Source organism: Alligator sinensis, unplaced genomic scaffold (assembly GCF_000455745.1).
Source record: "Alligator sinensis unplaced genomic scaffold, ASM45574v1 scaffold728_1, whole genome shotgun sequence".
Taxonomy (NCBI): Eukaryota; Metazoa; Chordata; order Crocodylia; family Alligatoridae; genus Alligator; species Alligator sinensis.
Window position 1 is genome coordinate 205,796 of NW_005842825.1, and position 18,991 is coordinate 224,786.

Below are 18,991 nucleotides of genomic sequence, written 5' to 3' on the forward strand. Positions count from 1 at the left end.
CATTCAGCCACTGGGAGTTCACCGATCCAAAAACGCTGAAAACCCCTGCGATAAACTATTCTATGTGGCTGCAGGAAAGGACAAGGAGGAAAGGTCTTAGACTCCTTCTAGCCCTCTTTTTCTGTGAATGATTCTATGATTTCTATTTCCATTCTCTTTATTACCAGTTGTATGATCAAGTATAATAAATATTATATATTATATTATTTATACTTGTGAAAGTTAAAGGGCTGACCTAATAAATATGCCAATAAAACCCTCTCACCTATTTAATGGTAGTGATATTCCATTAATTGAGCTATACTTTTTCTGGCAATTCTGCTGTCCGTTAGCTACTCTGGGTCTCCCTTCTCCTAGAGAGAAATCCTAGATCCACCCATGGAGTCCAGTCTTTAGCAGCAGCTACAGTTTCAGATTTTGGCTGAGCAGCCAAGAACTGTTGATAGTTCAGTTGTGAAAGGGTTAAAACCATAGCTCTTCCCTGAGCAGGAAAGGGAAGGTAAGCTGAAGATTAGGCTCTGTCCCTATTCTATGTAGCCATAACTCTAGAAAAAATCTGTCCTTCTTCATTCTGCCTTCCCAAAATGAAGGTGCACATCTTATTCGGGGCCAAGTGATAGGTGGGAAAATACAGTATTCAATTACCACCATTACAGTTTTTGCTAAACAAAAAGTAATTACCAAGTGTATGCACTAACAGCAAGAGCCATTAGTATCTATATTTTAATAAGAAAAAGTAGAGTTTATCACCATAGTAACCAAATAGTTTAAGACATTAAGGAATTTATCTTTGCAGGACACCTTACAGGTAAACAAGCATTATCGTTCCTCTTATTAAAAAAGGGAGGCAAGCAAGTGATTTATCTAAGATCACACAGGAAGTTAGAGGCAGAAATGTCACAGGAACCCAGACCTTCCAAACTCCAATGCCATGCCAAACACGTCAGACCAATCTTCCTTAAGGACCTAAGTCAGAATCTATTTTCATTATAGATCTATCATAAAACACAAATCTCATATCTTGAATTATGTGCTAGGGTGATACTTCATTTATTAAAATATCAGTGTCCCCTGTTGATGGTATAATGATTTTAAAAACTGTCCTTACTATCCTTAAATAATCACTTAATCAGAGCCTGAACGCTTCAGGTGCAACAATTTTGCTCTTCATGACACTTATCAACTACAGCAGTAAACATGTGTCTATGAACAGCATACTGTTCCTGATGGGCTGCAGCAGATAAAAATCACATTATTATTATCATTATTAGTAACAGCAGCAGCTGTGATACCATCAGAATTAATAAATCCTAACAGATGAGAAAAGATCATTCTACCAAAGCAAATAATCGAGCCTAAGGAAACCTCCCCACTGAAAGCAACAGTTACATATCCATTGATTTAAAGGACAATTTGACCCTGTCAGCTTTCTAAAAAAGCAAATACATTATAGATTCAACATCTGTGACATAAAAGCAAAGCAGTCTGTACCTAATATTCCCCTTGATGTTTAATTATTTAATGTCTGTGGTCTATTATTATTACTCCAAGTATTCTGATCTAGACTTTGCTAGTTGGGGGAGTGGCACGCAGAGCAAAACACTATGAATTTGCAAAGCCATCTTCACTGTTGATGCTGTTACAGACTATTCCGTTCCTCACAAGTCAACAAGTCAACAGCTGTCCTGTCTGCTCCTGTCATGCCTTGTAAGTCAGACAGAATTCTAAAAGAGTTTTCACAAAGTGCACTGAGGCAACAACAACAAAAAATAATCCCTGGCCAAACAGAGAAAATGGAGCAGTGCCACTCCAGTTACCGAACATTTTTTTTTTAAAAGAGCAGTATCAAAAGAAATGACATCTGGAACATTCCTGGAAAATGTTCCTTTTTTCTTACTGATTTACACACACCAATATAAATTTAAATCAGATGTTTGTGGAGGACTTAACCAGCAACATGGATCAGCCAAAACATTTATCATCAGTCCCAGGTAATTAAGACAGAACAATATTGGTAATAAAATGATACCTGGATTTAGACTAATGCCACTGGAAATCACGGATTTTTTTTCTCCTTTTTCTTCTGTTATTCCTTTTAGCTATATTCCAAATGATGTGCATCTGAAGATCAGCATAAGCACACTGTTTGACAATCAAATTTTAATGTTCACTGGCCCACAGTATTCTAAGGTCAAATAGGAGGTATTCAATGAGAACAGTTCTGATCCTTGTCAGCTTTTAACACTATCAAAATCTACTGTGGTCAAATGTGTCTGAAGGCAGTAGAAGGGGATCTCAGTTATGGAAGAAACTGTGCCCGGTTTTCCAATGATTTTGCAAGGGAGAAAGAAGGAATAAAGCAGGGGTGGGCAAAATGCAGCCTGCAGGCCAGATGTGACCTGACAGTCCAGTCTATTCAGCCCATGGGGCCCCTAAAAAATTTAGAAAATTAATATTGATCTGCCCCTGGCTGCTTGTGATGCAGCCCTCGATGGCTTGCCAAAACTCAGTAAGCGGCCTTCCGCCCGAAATAATTGTCCACCCCTGGTATAAAGGGATGTTCAGCTATAAAAGGATTATATAGATTATCCGTGGAACACAGGAGCTGCATTCCATAAATTCTTTCCAGGTTTCTTAATTGAAAGATGAATTTTTAATTGCAAGTTCAACTTCTATTATTTATTGAAAAATGCAAAATTATAGACAAAGGTCAAAATAATGTAGCACTATAAGACAAGAGTGTCAAACTCATCCTGCCCCCCCCAGGCTAGACCATGGGGCTCTCTGTGGGACTGACCACAACCTGGCATCTGTGGGGCCAGTGGTCATGATGGCAACAGCTATGTCAGAGTCAGCACAAGCAGTCAGGTGGTGGTTTCAGGACCAGCCAGTGACAGAGATAGCAGTGCAAGTGGATGGCTAAACTGCTGCAAAGCAAAGCAGGGCTGTGTCATCATCACAACCAGGCTCAACAGGGCTCCATCACCACAGGTTCTTCAGCAGGCCTTGCCCCCTGCTAGCCTCACCCCCAAATTTCCTGGCCCACCAGGTGTCCCACGTGCCAGAGAGAACAACTCCATGAGCTGAATCTAACCATATGCCATATGGTTGACATTCCTACTATAAAACATTATGAAATCCTATTTCCTCTATTCAAAGGAATTCATTTTTAATAGTCTCCTCCTATTTCTCTTGACATGACTATATATTTAGAAATTTTAGGGACAAAATTTAAGGCTGATTCAGAAAGTTGGTGGTGTGACAGAGGACTATTTGAGAAAGTATCCAGACATACTTTACTTCCTAATACAGTTTTTTAAAAGGTGTCATCTTTTATAAAGTATAACTTTTGGGGTTGCTGTTAGCTGGACTGCTCCAACACTTTTTCATTGCCACAGGATGTGGTAGAGGTAGGTAGCATAGCCAGGTTCAAAAAGGGCCTAGATAAATTCGTGGATGATAGATCTATTAATGGCTATTGAATGAAATAGTTGGAGATGTTTCCTGTGCCTTCTCTGAACAGTAATGCTAGATGACAGGGAGGGTACTGGATAGGTGACAGAACACTCTAGCTCTATCCAGTTCAATGCTCTCCTTCTATAGCATCCACCCCTGCAACTGTTGGGAACAGGATACTGAGCTAGATAGAATATTAGTCTGATCCATTTCTTATGTTTTTATACATTTTCAGCCTTATTTGTGTATGTGCATTTGTAATGTTTTACAAATAATTTTATTCTGCAATACATTTAATCAATTGTGATGAAAAATCAACCATGTGAATCTTCAGACTTCTTAGATGAGTAAAACAGGTAGGGCTTTCATGAGAGTAATATATTCTAGTGAATGGTCCAAGAAAGAATAATCAGGTCCCAGGAAAATATTTTGAAACCAGAAGCCAGGAATTATGGTAGCTGGGACCCCCAGGGAAAATCTATGACTCCACAAATGGTCAGAATTTAAACTGCAGCCATATCTTTATATTATGTAAATGTGCCTATGGTCTTTTTTTCTTTCTTTTGTTTCAATATCTGCAACAATCTAGTTAGCCTTCTGATTAATTACTAAATCAGCATGTAAATTATTACCACAGACAGTACTTTCATTCTATTGCTTATTCAATAAGATAAACATTAACATTTTCACTTAATAGCCAGTACAATTTATATTTTGTACGGCTCAAGGTACATAGCTATTGAAATCCATTTATACAAATTATCTTGAGATAAATTATACAAAACACTTTGAGTCAGTCTAGAATAGATGATAGGCATCCATACAAAGCTACAGACCATTCAACCCAAATACCATCATTGCAACAATTAAGTTCTTGGGAGTTTACCAAAGCACTCTGTAGCTAACATGCTTAACGAGTCCCCTAATATTGTGTTGCTCCAGGTAGTGAGTTCTGCTCCAGCTGCTTATATTTGTCCAAGAGATAGGTTTAAGATCCCATTCCTTTAAGAAGCCAGGATCTGTTTTGGTTAACAGTGCCAATCAAGAGGGCTTCCAGCAATAGCCAAAAAAGAGCCCAAAACTGAAAGGCCAAAGAGCAATTATTAATTTATACCTCTCAAAACTTTAGGAACAGATTTCCTAAGCACATTGAACTCGCACTGAGTTATGGAAGCTCAACCCCTCTGAAAGTAGTAGAATCATACCTCCAAACCACAACATTCAACGGCCAATTGGAGATCAAGGAATACCTTACTGCTATTCCCAGGAAACATTTTTTTAAATAAAAAAGAAAAATAAAAGCATAAAACATATGCAGAAAATATCTGTTTTTCATTCCCTGCAATACTGTTAAGTTCCACTTATTTCACAGACAACGGCATGAAAATGGTAGAGTGTAGTTAGCTATGTTAGTCTGAAGTCAGGCAGAACACAGGGTAGATTTTGTACCTTAAAGACTAACTAAATAAGAGATGTATAGCATAAGCTTTCATAAGCAGTGGGCTTACTTCATCAGATGTTGTGAAGGGACTGCAGGAGGCAGAGCTTCTAAATAGAAAGCAGTAATTAAAATACTAAAGATAGGGAAAAAGGGAAGAAAAGGAGGGCATACTGCTGAGAGAGACAAGGAGGAGAGAGAAAAAAGTAGTAGTTCCCATTGAGGGACATACTGCTTATAAAAGCTAATCCAGGTAATAGAATAAGAATCCATAGTCTTGGTTTAGACCATATTTAATACAATACAGTCTGTGGATGATTGTGTAAGCTGCAGTTTCCCATTCAAGTTAATCTAAGACGACAAAACTTTAAAAACAAACTTGACTGGGAATTTGTGGATCCAGAAATCATCCACGGATTGGGTAAGCTTCAAAAGTTTATTCATCTCTGATTTAGTTAGCCTTTAAGGTGCAAATCTACCCTGCTGTCTGCATAAAAGTGGTAGCCAGGAATTTGGGGGTTTTGTCAAACTTATCGAAACAGATCAAACAAAGCCTTAGGTATTTCTATCTAAACTGGCACTCTGTCAAGCCCTCAAAGGAGGATTTGGCTAATACACGATGGATAACATAGTCAATAATATCAAATGTCATGCTTTTAAGTGAGTTGTCCTGTATACAAATCAGTGTAAGAACTGAATTGAGACTATTTCTGAAAGGTTAAGTGGAAGGAAGCCCCCATGAGAAGGATCAATATATACAACAGATGCCCTATCCCCCTGCCTTATCCTTGTCATGTAATGAAAGTCACTAACATCATTGGTTCTGCTCAGAGGCTGTACTCCTCAGCCCCACACACTTAGTTGCTTCTTAGGGGCACAAAAGAGAAAGCAGGCTTCTTGTGTGTGCCCACTGCCTCATACCCACAAAGAAGTGACAGAGCCAGTCATTATCCGAATGATTTGAACTCCGCTTCAATTTCTTTTCAACAGTTAAATGTAAAGTTATGACAGCACAATGCTCATTAAAAACAGGAAACTAGAGCAGGGGTAACCATCTTTCCTGGCTGTGGGCTGAAATGACCCACCCCAGGTCAGAGGTAAGTAACTGAGGACTCTACTACCCCGCTGCTACCCTTGTCCCTGTGGTGACACAGGAAAGCACCCACAGCCAAAGCCCCCATCACTGAATGCCACCAGTCCCACAGAGCTAGAAGAAAGATAATGTCCGTGAAATATCCATAGCTACAAAGGCTTAATTATTATGCATGCGCATGCGTGCACACATGCATATACACACGCCCTTAAATAAGAGCATTCCAGTTTAAGTGGGGTCAGTCCAGAGGCATAATACTGAAACCCATAATACTGAAACCCAGCTCACAAACAAGATGACTTCCCCCAGTGTTGTTAACACAAGAAATGTATAAGAGAAGCACCCATTAGATTAACAAACTGGAAGGTCTTCTCGTGAATCCTGCAAGTGCCATCATTTATGACCAAAATTACTGCTGGTAGGTTTCAAGGTAGGTTTAGAAAAGTCAAAAAGAGCCAATCCCTCTCCTTAGGAGTTGAAAGATTGTTCACTCTGCTGTACAAAAGGGCAGGTATTATGAAAGTGGAAGATAGGGCAAGGCCTGAGTTAGCTGACTGCCTACTGCAAAATGAAAGAAAATCCCATAACCTACAGTTTTCAATTTTTCACTGCATTTATGAATCATTGTCGGTGAATTTTATCTGAAAATATAACCAGATGTATAGCAATGGAGAAAATCAGGCCACAAATAATTATTGAGTTTAAAAAAGAGCAAATTATATAGACCATCTAAAGAAAGTTTCCTGGATAACTGGTGAAAGAACTGGTTGCAGATATGCAGTTTAGTTGTTTAATAACTATATTCGCTTACCTCAAGACTCATGTACACAGTGCTAATTGCTACTTTAATTTCTCCATCTGATAGCTCCTTGAGATCCTTCATCATTACTTCCTCTATATTTAAACCTGTTTGGGATACAAAAAAACTGTTCAATATCTTCAGCTGGTTAGAGTTGTTCAACAGCATGAGTTAAGAGTAAAACTTGAGCCTTAACATTCAATCTTCTGGTTTTTAATATTTGTTATTTTAATTCATAACATTGAATTAATTTACATTCTTGGTACTGCTTATTTAAATCTAGGGGAATAGAGATAAAAAAGAATAGCATGTCCAAGATACTCATGAATTGAGTTTTCCTCAGTGAACTTGAAAAGGCTCGCATCTGGAAGTACATTGAGTACTATTGGTTGATGAGAGCACCCACTAACCACCCCCAGAAAGTTGACATGTAGTTCATTTATATAAATAAAATGCATTTTTGTATGTTTTCAACTCATTCAGAGTTGAATCAGTTAAGACACATACAAGTACAAACTTTGTGGCCTCATTCTGCTCTTGATCTTCCTTTCAAATATACAAATAATTGTTTTTTTCAAGTAATAACAGTACCATGGCTTATAAGTCCCAGAAACAGAGAGAACTCTATCAAGGATCTTTGCTATAGAGACTGGAAACCCCAAGGGCTATGAGGACTTCTAAGCTGTATGCTGTGGAGCCTAGATCTATTGTCTGATCTCTGTACATAGAACTCAGATGGGCCACCAACCTGCAGTTACTTATGTGAACATGCTTACTTCTACACATTCAGAATAGTACTAATAGTTGCAATCCTGGTCTTATTTAGATCAATGGCAATTTTGCTACTGCCTTCACTGGGGCTGGGATTGCACCCTCTGAAGACAACAGGACTACTCAAAGGGCGCATCTACACTAGACCTTTACTGAGGCATAGAGTAATTAGCTCTGCAGTACACATCTAGCATCTACACGTGTGGCACTATTAGACCACAGGAAACTAATTAACTCCACAGCACGGTAGTACTTGTAAATACAAGTACTATCCTACTGCAGAGGTATATACTGCATAGTATGACAGAGCACCTTGGTGCCTGTCACTTCAAGGGTTTTGAGTGGCAGCCCTGAGTCCCTGTGGGTGTAAGACCCCAGGCCCCAGGAAGGGGGCATAGAGTTAACCCCAGTGAGGGGGAGAGAGTGGCCCCAGGGAAGCGGGTAGGAAGAGCCAAATGCCTGGACAGGGGCCTGTGGCTAAAGTTGTCCTAGTGTTAGGCATAAGGACCATAGAGTAGGCTGCAAGAGGTACCTGAAGGACTGCAGGAGGATCACCCGGAGTGTGTGTAGGCAAGCCTGATGACCCAAAGGCCGCTCAAAGGAGCAGGGCGGGTTGAGTGGCCCAGTGAGGGGCAGCGTGAATGAGGCCTTGTGAGAGGGGGAGAATGAGAAGATTGTGAGAGACCCAGCAAGGGGCAGAGTTCTTAGTTCAGCTTCTGTCGAGAGGAACTATAATTTTGGATGCCATCTGCGAGGCATGGGACATGGTAAAGGAAGGTCGGAGCCGTGTGTATACCCCTTGACATTGGGACATCAAAATGGGCAGCTTCCCGCTTATTATATCATGTATATCCCAACTAGTCATGGCAGGTGAGACAGGGAAGACTTCCCTAGGTGGAAGAGCAGCCAATATGGTGACCAGCCACAAGTAGGCTCTTTCATCACACACAGGAACACACATGTAGATGGTGACCCGGGTGTAAATTGCACCAGGTCAACCCAGCCAGCAGGGCATCACACTCCTGCCTGATGCCTAGCCACATGGCTTGGCAGTTACAGGAGCCTTGTGACTCAGCCAGTTCCTCCAGCACCCAACACAGCTACCTGGTGCCTGGGCCTGACCCCCCAAGCCCTTTGCCAGTCTGAGGCTCCCCTCTGGAGTCCTGGCTACACTGCTGCACCAGCTGGAGCCTGGGCCTGACCAGGGCTGCCCCCAGGCAGCTGTGGACAGAGCTTGGAGCTCCTCCTGGCTTATGTAGAGGGGCAGAGTAGGGCAGGAGGACCCCTGGCCTAAATTACTCCTCCCTGGCTCATTTTGCTGCTGTCCTGAGTACATTTGTAGATGCTGTGCCCAGGAGTACTCAACTATGGTGCAAATTGCTCCACAGTTTATTCAGTCATATTAATTGTACATGTAGATGTCCCCAAAGTGAGCAAAGTTAAACACATTCACTACTTCCTGGATCTGGGCTGGGAATAGGGTGGCCATCATAGAGGACAGTCCGATTGTCCTCTGTCCTCTATTGATACAAAACCCGATGCCTTTATGTCCTCTATTTCTCTCTTCAAGAGAAAAATAGAAGACATAAAGGTGTTGGGTTTCATATCAATAGAGGACAGAGTAGCAGAAAACTGGAATGTCCTCTATGATGGCCACCCTAGCTGGGAATAGTGATATAACAGTGTACACAATAGGTGTGTCTACATGTGCTATTGCTGTGCATAAATAAAGTGTGGAGCTTATTGCTCTGGAGTTTATTGCTCCCAGGCACGCCATTTGAACATGCTCCTGGGAACAAGTAACTCTGAAGTAATATGCTCTGCAGTTTATTCATGTGCAGCACATGGAGCTGGGTCAGAGTAGCCCTGGCTGACAAGGGACCTTGGGGAGCAGCTCCAGCCTTGCACTGACCAGGTGCAATTCAAGTAGTGAATGTGCTTAACTGGAGCTGCTCTCCACCATTCAACATGCTACACAGGGACTGTCTGGGGCATGAGGGTGCTTGAGCATGGGGCTAGACAGCAGGCAGCCCCCATACCAAAGCACCCTAATGCCCCAGTCAGCCCCTCCAGCACCTATACCTGCACTGCTACATTTTTTACTCCATATTTACAAGTACTATCCTGCTGTGGAGTAAATTAGTTTACTCCAGCCTAATAGGGGCGCACATGTAGATGCTGAGACATTTACTGTACAGCTAATTAGTCAACTGTGCAGTAAATGTTTCGTGTAGATGCACCCAATCACCATCAGAGTATGGCCTTTTAATTATTATTTAACATCTTCATTAATGATTTACAAGGTAGGCTAAAACAACATGTTGGTCTAAACTAGCTAAAACAGTCAGGGGCCTAGAGGATCATGAATATGAAAATAACAACATTTTATGTGATTTATCTGTGTAAAAAAAATCATAGATATCCAAAGGAGGAGAGGAAGGAAAGGGGGTCTGGAATAATCCAAAACAGGGTTAATTTAATAGGAGGGAAATATCCCAGGGAGCATGAATAATCAAAGGGGTGTAGAGATAGGGAAAAGCAAAAACAATGTAAGTTTACAATATGACATGGCAACAAAAAAAGGCCAATGAAAGTTTTGCTGTATATCCAGAGGCAATATATGACAGAGCTGGGAAGAACCAGATCTGCTTTACTTAACCTGCAAGAAACAATGAAATCTGCTTAATTCATTTGTGAATTGCATCTCTGAAGTGTCATGTTTCATTGAATTTTGTTTCTATTTAGGAACATGTAGATGCAGATGTAGACGGGTGTAGTAAAAAAGTAAAAACTATTTTTACTTTTGATCCCTAAATGAATGGCGTTGATGATTTTGAGCAAAACGGTCCAGTCTCATATTTGAGTGAGGGAGAAATATGATTTTCCATTATTAAAATAATCAATATTTCAAGCTTTATCAGGTAAACTTCACTCCACTGAGGTAAGGACCAAGTAATCAAACTCTATGCAGGTGTGGTCTTGCTGGCTTCAGAAGTTAAAGTCCATCCCCAAGATGTACACAACTCCTTGATGATAGTTTAAAGTGGTATTTGTACCTTGCCGAGTTCTGTTGTAGCGCTCTGTTATGTCCCCTTGCACCAGGACAAATGTTTAATAAAAAAATGTATGCAGTAGCTGGTTCATATATGTTTGTGCTGCAAAGTCACCCTCAGTCTTCAGAACCTCAGTGGTTTCTTCTCAGAAACCTGGGTTTCATGCTGCCCCTTAAATCAGTCATTTAAAAACAACTCTCCTATGTTAGTACAAATAAAGATATTTTAAGGTATCTGCTGTCATCTTACAGGATGATCCCTTCTATCTAGCTGTAAACACATAATACATTTGCAGAGTGCCTGAGGAATAAAAATAAACTGTGTTACCCTGAGCATTCAACTGGGTCTCCTGAAAAACAGAGATGATCTCTTCTCGAGGTGGTAGATCTGGAAACTTTTCTTCTAGAATTAACAGCATTTTCTCTTGTTGCTCTGTAATTCTTTCAGGTTCCATAGACATACACTTAAAAAGAATGCTTCCTGAAACATCGCAAAAGCAAAGTCAGTCCCTCCTGTATAACAAATAGTTACAGAAACTAAGTACACTTCTTGCTTCAGCATGATTGAAGTCCTTGCTGCCTTTGGCTGCATACAGATGGGCAGGCATGTGCTATCTGCAGTGCCACAAGTCTCTTTGTGGTACTACAACAGGACACACAGAGGCCGGGTCATCCAGAGCAATGCTCTGACTGCTGGCCAGGCCTCTGTGCTGCCTGAGCTGGGCCCCTGCTATTCCAGGCCACCAGGTAAGACTGATGGGGCTAGAAACAGTGGCTGAAGAGCCAGGAGCAGCTGAGCAAGGGCAGTTTCCCTATTGTGGCACAATTTGTCCCACAATGCAGGGCACATTCAGGGGCTTGCACTGCAGAAATTCGTGCTGCGCATGCCCCTGCATCTCTGGACACAGATTTTGGATTTGTCTTCATTGAGTTATAAACAGAGTACCATCAACACATCCTTAACTTGATTGTGAAGGTGCTTTTTTAACTCAGTCAGGCAGGACTGCCAGGGGGCATACTTTACAGCTAGAGTTAGCACAACTCATCAGCAGTTAAAATGCCACGTCTGTGCTGCTATATAATTGCTCTGTGCAACAATCTTATTGTCCTTGTGCAATTTCTTCCACTCAAGCTAGGCTAATGCTAAGGCATTCTAACTTAAATGTAGGTAACTCAAATTTTAACTCTGCAGTGTAGACATAGCCTCCAGGTAGGTCAGTAAAGGCTTACACACAAAGGTCAGTCTAGATTGATAGGAACATTTTCCATGTTCTGTGCAACCAAAATGTCAAATTCAGTGAAAAAACTACACTGTGTTTATTTGTTGTTTCTTGATTAATCAAGCACATTAAAAGCCACTTCTAACTTATTTCTATTTGTATAGGTTTCTGTTATATTTATACTTGTGGAGCTCCCTCCTGCCCCATGATGGCCACAAGAACATTCCCTTTTGTTCCAAAAATTAACACAGGGGTTTTTTTATGTGAGTTTTTCCCATAAGTATAAATAACTGCTTTCTCCAGGAGCCAGTAGTTTACATCCCAATTCTAGGTTGATCTCCATTTTCCATACACTCCCATTTTTCATGCCCTCTGGCTATGCATTTATGGGCACAGAGTATATGGTTAATGCACAAAAAACAGTATAGCAAAATAAATAATTAAATGGAAAATAACACCAGACCATGACTGTACAGCTCAGAGGCAAAAGTCTTATTCCTTTAAGTTACACATAATAAGCAAATAACATTTTTGCTTGACTCTATTATTTGTGCAAGCAAAATATTTGTAATGACCTTCCTTACTGTCAGTATAAAACAAACCTCTTCTAAAGGACTTTGAGGATGACCTTAGAAACAGGAGTCCATGTTAATCGCCAACCATTCCAACACAACTGACTCCCGCAGATTCAAAGCCAATGAGCTTATAGAAAAAGCATAATACATTCAGCCGAATAAAATGACACATTAATTTTGAAGTTAAAAGAAACATGAGTCCATTAAGTAATTGCAGCATCATTGGTATGCTGCTGCAAGACAGAAGTGGAGTAATGGTATTTCCAGAAGACTGTATACAGCAGACCATCTTTCAAATTCCAGCCTTGGTGTAAAAAATATTGCTGGAAGGTACAGGATTCAAGGTCATTTTCCCATTTGTTAACATACCCCAAGAAAACACTCATTGCCAATTATTCATACTAAATTAAAGACAATACAATCTTATGTTTCAGCATTATTTATTATTTGTTCTACAATAGCACCTAGAGATTCCAAGAAGGATCAGGGCCCCACTGGGTTAGGTGTCCTTGACAAATACATAGGACACCTATGCAGTAAGTGCAAACACACAGGAAGAGACCATCGCTTACTACCCCAAAGAGTTTATAATGTAAAAAAGGCAAGGTCCACAAAGTGGTAAAGCAACTTGCACTTCAAAAAAGGAAGTCAATGGCAGAGCTAAGAAATGAGCCCACATGTATTGGCTTCTAGTCTAGTGCCATATTCATGAGACCAGAAGCCAGTAAGATGAGTGCACTCCTTCAACCTTTTATTGTAAAGCACCATACGCTGGCTAACTGCCTTAAAGGGTTTCTTTTTCCAACTCCCAGGGCATGTCTACACTAGACACTATGGTGCAGTAGCAACAATCTACTGCGCTGTAGCTCATTGCTACCATGCAGTAGCTCTGTCAGGCACTAACTGTGTGGCAACGATACTGCTCACTGGTAATGAGTTACTGCATAGTAGCTCATTGCTACTGCGCCATAGCATCGGGGGAAAAAACATGCAGCAATGGTATTTTAGTACCTGTACTAAACGACTGCGCAGTAATAACTGTGCTGTCCACCACACATGTAGATGTGGTCCCTGTGAAGCAGCCAAGATTTTTCAAATCTCGCAAATACATTTCTCCTCCTCCTTTGTGTGACAGTCTTCTTCCAGGTTTCAAGTGTTGATTCTTTATGGTATAGTCAAGTCTATCAAAATAGTTTAGTTTGAAAATTTAAGAATGGCAAATGGTAAGTGGGGGGGGCGGGGGGCGGAAAGGGGGCATTCCCAATCCCATTATTACAGAAAATTACTGTAACGGTTTTCCTCAAACTTTACAAAATAATTATTATGAGACAGAAGAAAGTTTTATCCTCCAGAGTGATTTTCTTCAGAAAGTTATAAACACATGAAGTAGGATGAAGTGCTCCTGAAAATAATTTTGCACTATGTACTGACTTGACTACCAGGCAAAAACTAATGCAGAAGCATTACTGAAAGACAGGGGATAAATATCCCAGATAAGATGAGACAGTTACATACTAATTCAAGAAATTAATTAGGCCTAACTTACCTATATGTGGATACACAAATTGAAAATATACAAAACCATAACAAATATTATAATGTATTAGGATAAAGCTAAAATAAGAACAGAAAAAGGGTATACAAATGTATTTTACCAGCAATTTTCAATAGGTCACCCTGATATTTGTCTATGAATAACAACTGTGATATCACAACCAAACTTTTCCTGTTTTACCGTGTATCCAAGCCACTGTATTCCTTAATTTATAACACCACTTTATACTATAATAACACTGATCAAGATATTACTAATTCAGCCTTTTCACTTAACTGTTGGACAAGAAGTAGAAAGAAAAATCTGTGTAGAAACACAAATATTTCTTATAACGAGGAAAGGAGAATACAGATATCAAAACTACATACATTTTAAATGGACTGACACCAAATTAAGTTATATTTATAGTCTTCCCAGGTTAGAAGTCTTTCTTTGAAAATAACAGCTGAATCTGAAAAGCTCAGGGCAAGTTATTTGTTAAAGCACTTTCTCATTAACTGAGCTCACTAAGTGAGATACTGCTAAATAAAGTAAACATCATAATGTTCTTGACTTACTCTAGTTTTATGTCAGTCTTAAAATTATTTTTAATATATTGTCCTCTTCCCTGCAGTAGCATTAAGAGCATAAAAGAAATACAGAATAGGGAGTATATATTGCGGGCAATTTTTTCAGAAGTGGCTAGTGATTATTAGGTGGCTAAATTATTACTCCATAAAGAGGCCCGATTTCCAAGTATCTACAAATAAGTAATTAAAATCTGAAGGACCCCAAATTTCTGTTCAATTTTGCAATTGTACATCTCTATTTGTAGGGTGTTGTTCTTAAGGTGAAGAGTAGTTACAATATATTTGTCACCTCTAACTTTAACTAAAGAAATATATTAAACAAACATAAAAAAATATGGAAAACGAACACCAGAAGTAGCAGAGGCTGTCAGAGCATGAACTACTAGAAAACACAGTAAAGTACTAGGCATCAAATGTAAGTGCACAGAAGCTCATCAATTTGGAATTAAAGAAGGCTACAAGGTCACCCCAGATTTGTGTGGCTAATTGTCCAGAAAAAACTAAGATCAAGTGGGTTATGCTTCAGCCCAACAAAAATACCATCACTTTACTAATTTTCTTTTTATGTATCACATGTCAAGCTTGCCTAATTACACAATTGATTACAAATTGAGCAATAATTACACTACAGTTTTTGCCTAATCAATCCAGGGTTTCAATTAAGCTCTAAGTACAGGACTATATTCTAAAAAGCTGAGGGAGGCATAAGCCATACAGAAACAATAAGAGGAAAATAATTACTGGTTCTCACAATTTGAGCAAATATTTCTCTTGTCTCTCACACAATGATTACGCAGCCATTACATTAATGCAGTAGATCATTTGACTTGACTTTCCCTGTATCTCAGAATTTCAAATCAATCATGATCATATCCACAACATACATATAGCTTTTTCCTTAGAGCCCTCAAAAGTATCTGTCAGCCACCTGGTCTCTGAATGTCTACCTCAACATTTTAAGCTTTGTATTCATAGATTATCATGTTTATTTCAAATTAATATTGGAGTTTAGGAAGTGTTAGAGTGATGTTGCAACTGTGGTGGTTCAGGAATTATGCAAGGAGCAAGGGTTTCTTTGGGTGGTAGATTTTATTGGACCGACTACATAGTTGGGATAGAGTTAGAAAAGCTTTTGAATGCAAGACATTCTACTGAAGAATTAAACTCATTTTTATTAAACTAAGTCTTCTGAAGAAGAATGTCTTGCATTTGAAAGCTTATCTAATTAGCCCAGCTAAGCAGCTGGTCCAATAAAAGATATCACTGTAAGAAAGCCTTGCCTCTCACATACTTTCTGGAGCATCACAGGTACAGCATCACTTTTTACGCTATGGTCGTAACACTGTCGTAACCCCGTTCACTTTAAATAAACCACTTCTGATTTGCATTAGTGTATGTCAAAAGAAACTTACATCCTTTGTATCAGAGCTCAACTTCATAATAAAAAATTCCTACTAATGACTTACATTTTTTTCACTTCAAGCACAGTTTTATGAAAGCACTTTTGAAGATAATACTGTCCTGCTATAGGCATGTTCTTTTGGATTTTCTATTGGGAAAATTAGTCTTAAATTCCTATTGTATTCTCAATAGGATAGATACATTATTTCATATTTGTAAAACCAGAGATTGAACATGGGCACAAGACAGAGTGCAGGCATGCACTCTCCCTGGGTACCTGACAGCAGGCTTAAGCTCTTGATTGATTGCTGTGTTTCTCTCAAGCTTGGCAACTTGGCATGCTCTGAATGTGTACAAAATTTCCTGAAGGAAAACCCATTTGGGGTTTTAGGAGGATTAAACATTTGCATCCAAACATGAAATGTCAGCCTTAAAACACCACTGGAATAACAAATCAAAATGGGCAAACAACTTGAAAAGCAGTTTTACGTGTGTGAGGCGCACTGCAGTCATGCAGTGTGATTGTTTAACTTTTATACTAAGGTGAAAGGAAGTGACAAGGAGCCTTCTCATATTAACAGAGTATCAGCAATTCCCAAAGTTAGCCCTGGGGCATCTCCTTCCTTCAATCACAGTAATGTATTTGTCAGCATTAATGGGAGGTGCACACAATCCCCTGCATATCCATGGTACACTGGACTCCTCAGTTTCCCTCTGGGACGTCAGATCCCAGATAGCTGAGAGAGGCAATGCTCTTGGAATTGGCCTTGACTCAGTAACAATACATCACTTGCTTTCAACCCAGCCTAGGGATGCTTTCATTACCACTTTTCCAGATTGATTCAAGTCCATCTTGTCCTGTACTCTTTTAAGTATCTGCTATATAGAAGATCTATCAACCTAGAACACCTCCTGCACAACTTGCTTTTACTGAGAACTGGTGCAATTCCCACTGGATTCCTGAAAGCACTGCAGAAGCTTTTCTGTCCACTAACATGCAGAAATGAAAGAAAATGCAATATGTAATCTAAGGTTCAATAACTATTGTGCAGTTCACACTGCATTACCTGGGTTTTAGGGGAAGGAATATTGGATAATACGGTATGCCTCTTTAAAAAAAATAATGGACATTTTATTCTTTTTGCAAAGCAATTCAGAAGTGAAGCACCACTTTTGCCAAAAGCAATTGCTATGCATTAATATTAAACACGATCTAATGAAGGCAGAAGTCGTTTTGGGAAAACATTAAGAACAGCGCAGGCATCTCCTGAATGATAAGTTTGTGCCTGAAAAGAACAGTGCAGTGAAATACAGAAGCTTTTCACCTCCATTCTGATCTTTCAGCTGAAAAGGGAAATCTTTTGGGGAGGGGTGAATCGGCAGCCTTTCATGAACACTGTATATACAACAACAAGCAGACCTCACTCATCACCAGTAGTTAAAAGCACGTATTTGTAGCTCAAATTTTTTCAGTCTCCTAGGCAAAGATAGCTGCCTTCCAGAAAATAATTTATTTTTCTGCACAATGGGAAAATATCTTTGCAGTCCAAAAATATTTTGTTTGGTGAAACTGGAAATGTTCCCTTCTCTCTCATATTAGCAACATAATTCTTTTAGACTCCATGACCATTTAAGACATGTGTGAACCATTCATCTGACAAGTAAGACCAAAAATACCAGTGCCTTCTTTGAACTCCTTAAAAGGATTTTTGTAGCATTACTGTGAGTTAAAATAACAAACTAATCTTCTTTACTGGAAGCCAAACTGCATCAGCACTGAACTGAAACATATTCATATGTTCATGCACAGAAATGTCTAATGCAGTAGGTTTTGCCATAAATGCTGCTGCTGTTGCTGCTGCTGCTATTAAATTTGCCTGTATTTACATGTTGCAATCTGCACCTTGTGGCATCCTTCAAGGCCTTATACAAATAAACATAAGGAGGTATTTTTGAGAGCCCACTCACCCAAGGTACCTGACAGGCAGTGTTTTGAATCACATCCTTGCCAGCTGGCTCCAACAAAAAATGTAATGATTCAGCAATTTAATGGATCTTGAGTTTGGCAATAGTCCCCTAGTAAACATCTCTGGGGAAATGAAATAATACAGGCCCAAGACTCTGGCAGGTTTTATAATTGTTTGCTTCTGGCGCACACCCAGAGTCAGAACAAGCTCTGACTTAAGGCAAAAATGATTGTACAATACTTTGAGTCCTGGAGCAGGATCTATTCAAGACCCAAGGGTAGAATTAGCTTACAGCGTATTTGAAGAGGAGACAAAGATATCAGGAACTCATGCAGCTGAAAAAGACCTTAAATATTAAAACTGCCCAAGTCAATAATGCTCAGTTCTGCATGGATACATTTCCACCCCTCCCCCCCTTCTGACTTGTTTTTCCCATTCAAAAGCAAGTCTAATTTGTTCAAAGTTAGAACAGTACATGTCAGTGCAGTTGTAAATACCTCTGCATATCATTAACACTGGTATATAGTGTGAGCAGGCTAGGAGATAGAAACCTGTGGAGATGGCAGCTAATGAAACTGTCACATCTGATACAGGGCAACTGCATAAATATTTTGAAAAGAGTGCATTCAATCATCTTACTACCCTTCTCAGACAATATGACCATTTGGGCCCAATCCGGTGCCCACTGCAGTAAAAAACAAAGCTCCAATTTTGTTCACTGATGCAAGATCAGGGGCTAAGTGTCTTTGTTCAGCTGTTTTATGAAAATTAATTCCAAATTCATAGCACTTGCATTTCAGGTTAGCTCTCTACCTATAAACTACCCCAAAAATGGCTATATATAAACCATTTTTTGTACATTGAAGACAAAAGGAAGGCATGGAGATGTGGCAGCTGTACATAGGTACTCTTTATGCTCCTGCATCCCAGATATCCTCCTAGAATGAGATATGTCAGCCTTCTAGCGCACACCCACTGATGATGCAGCAGGAAGCAGCTACTCATCCTCCCAAAAAGGTACTTTACTGGTAGCTAACCACAACATCAGAACAATAACGGGAAAGCAAATAGTTGATAGTATCTGTATATCAGCAG

The 18,991-nt window shown here is 39.6% G+C and overlaps 1 protein-coding gene across 1 annotated transcript in view; it reads right to left on the bottom strand.

Moving 5' to 3' along the window:
* Positions 1-18,991, bottom strand: part of LOC102386459 (protein prune homolog 2) — a 227,083-nt gene that overhangs the window by 145,139 nt on the left and 62,953 nt on the right. Inside the window, 2 exon segments of the mRNA XM_025191510.1 lie at positions 6,799-6,893; positions 10,938-11,090. Coding sequence (XP_025047295.1) covers positions 6,799-6,893; positions 10,938-11,090 — 248 coding nt within the window.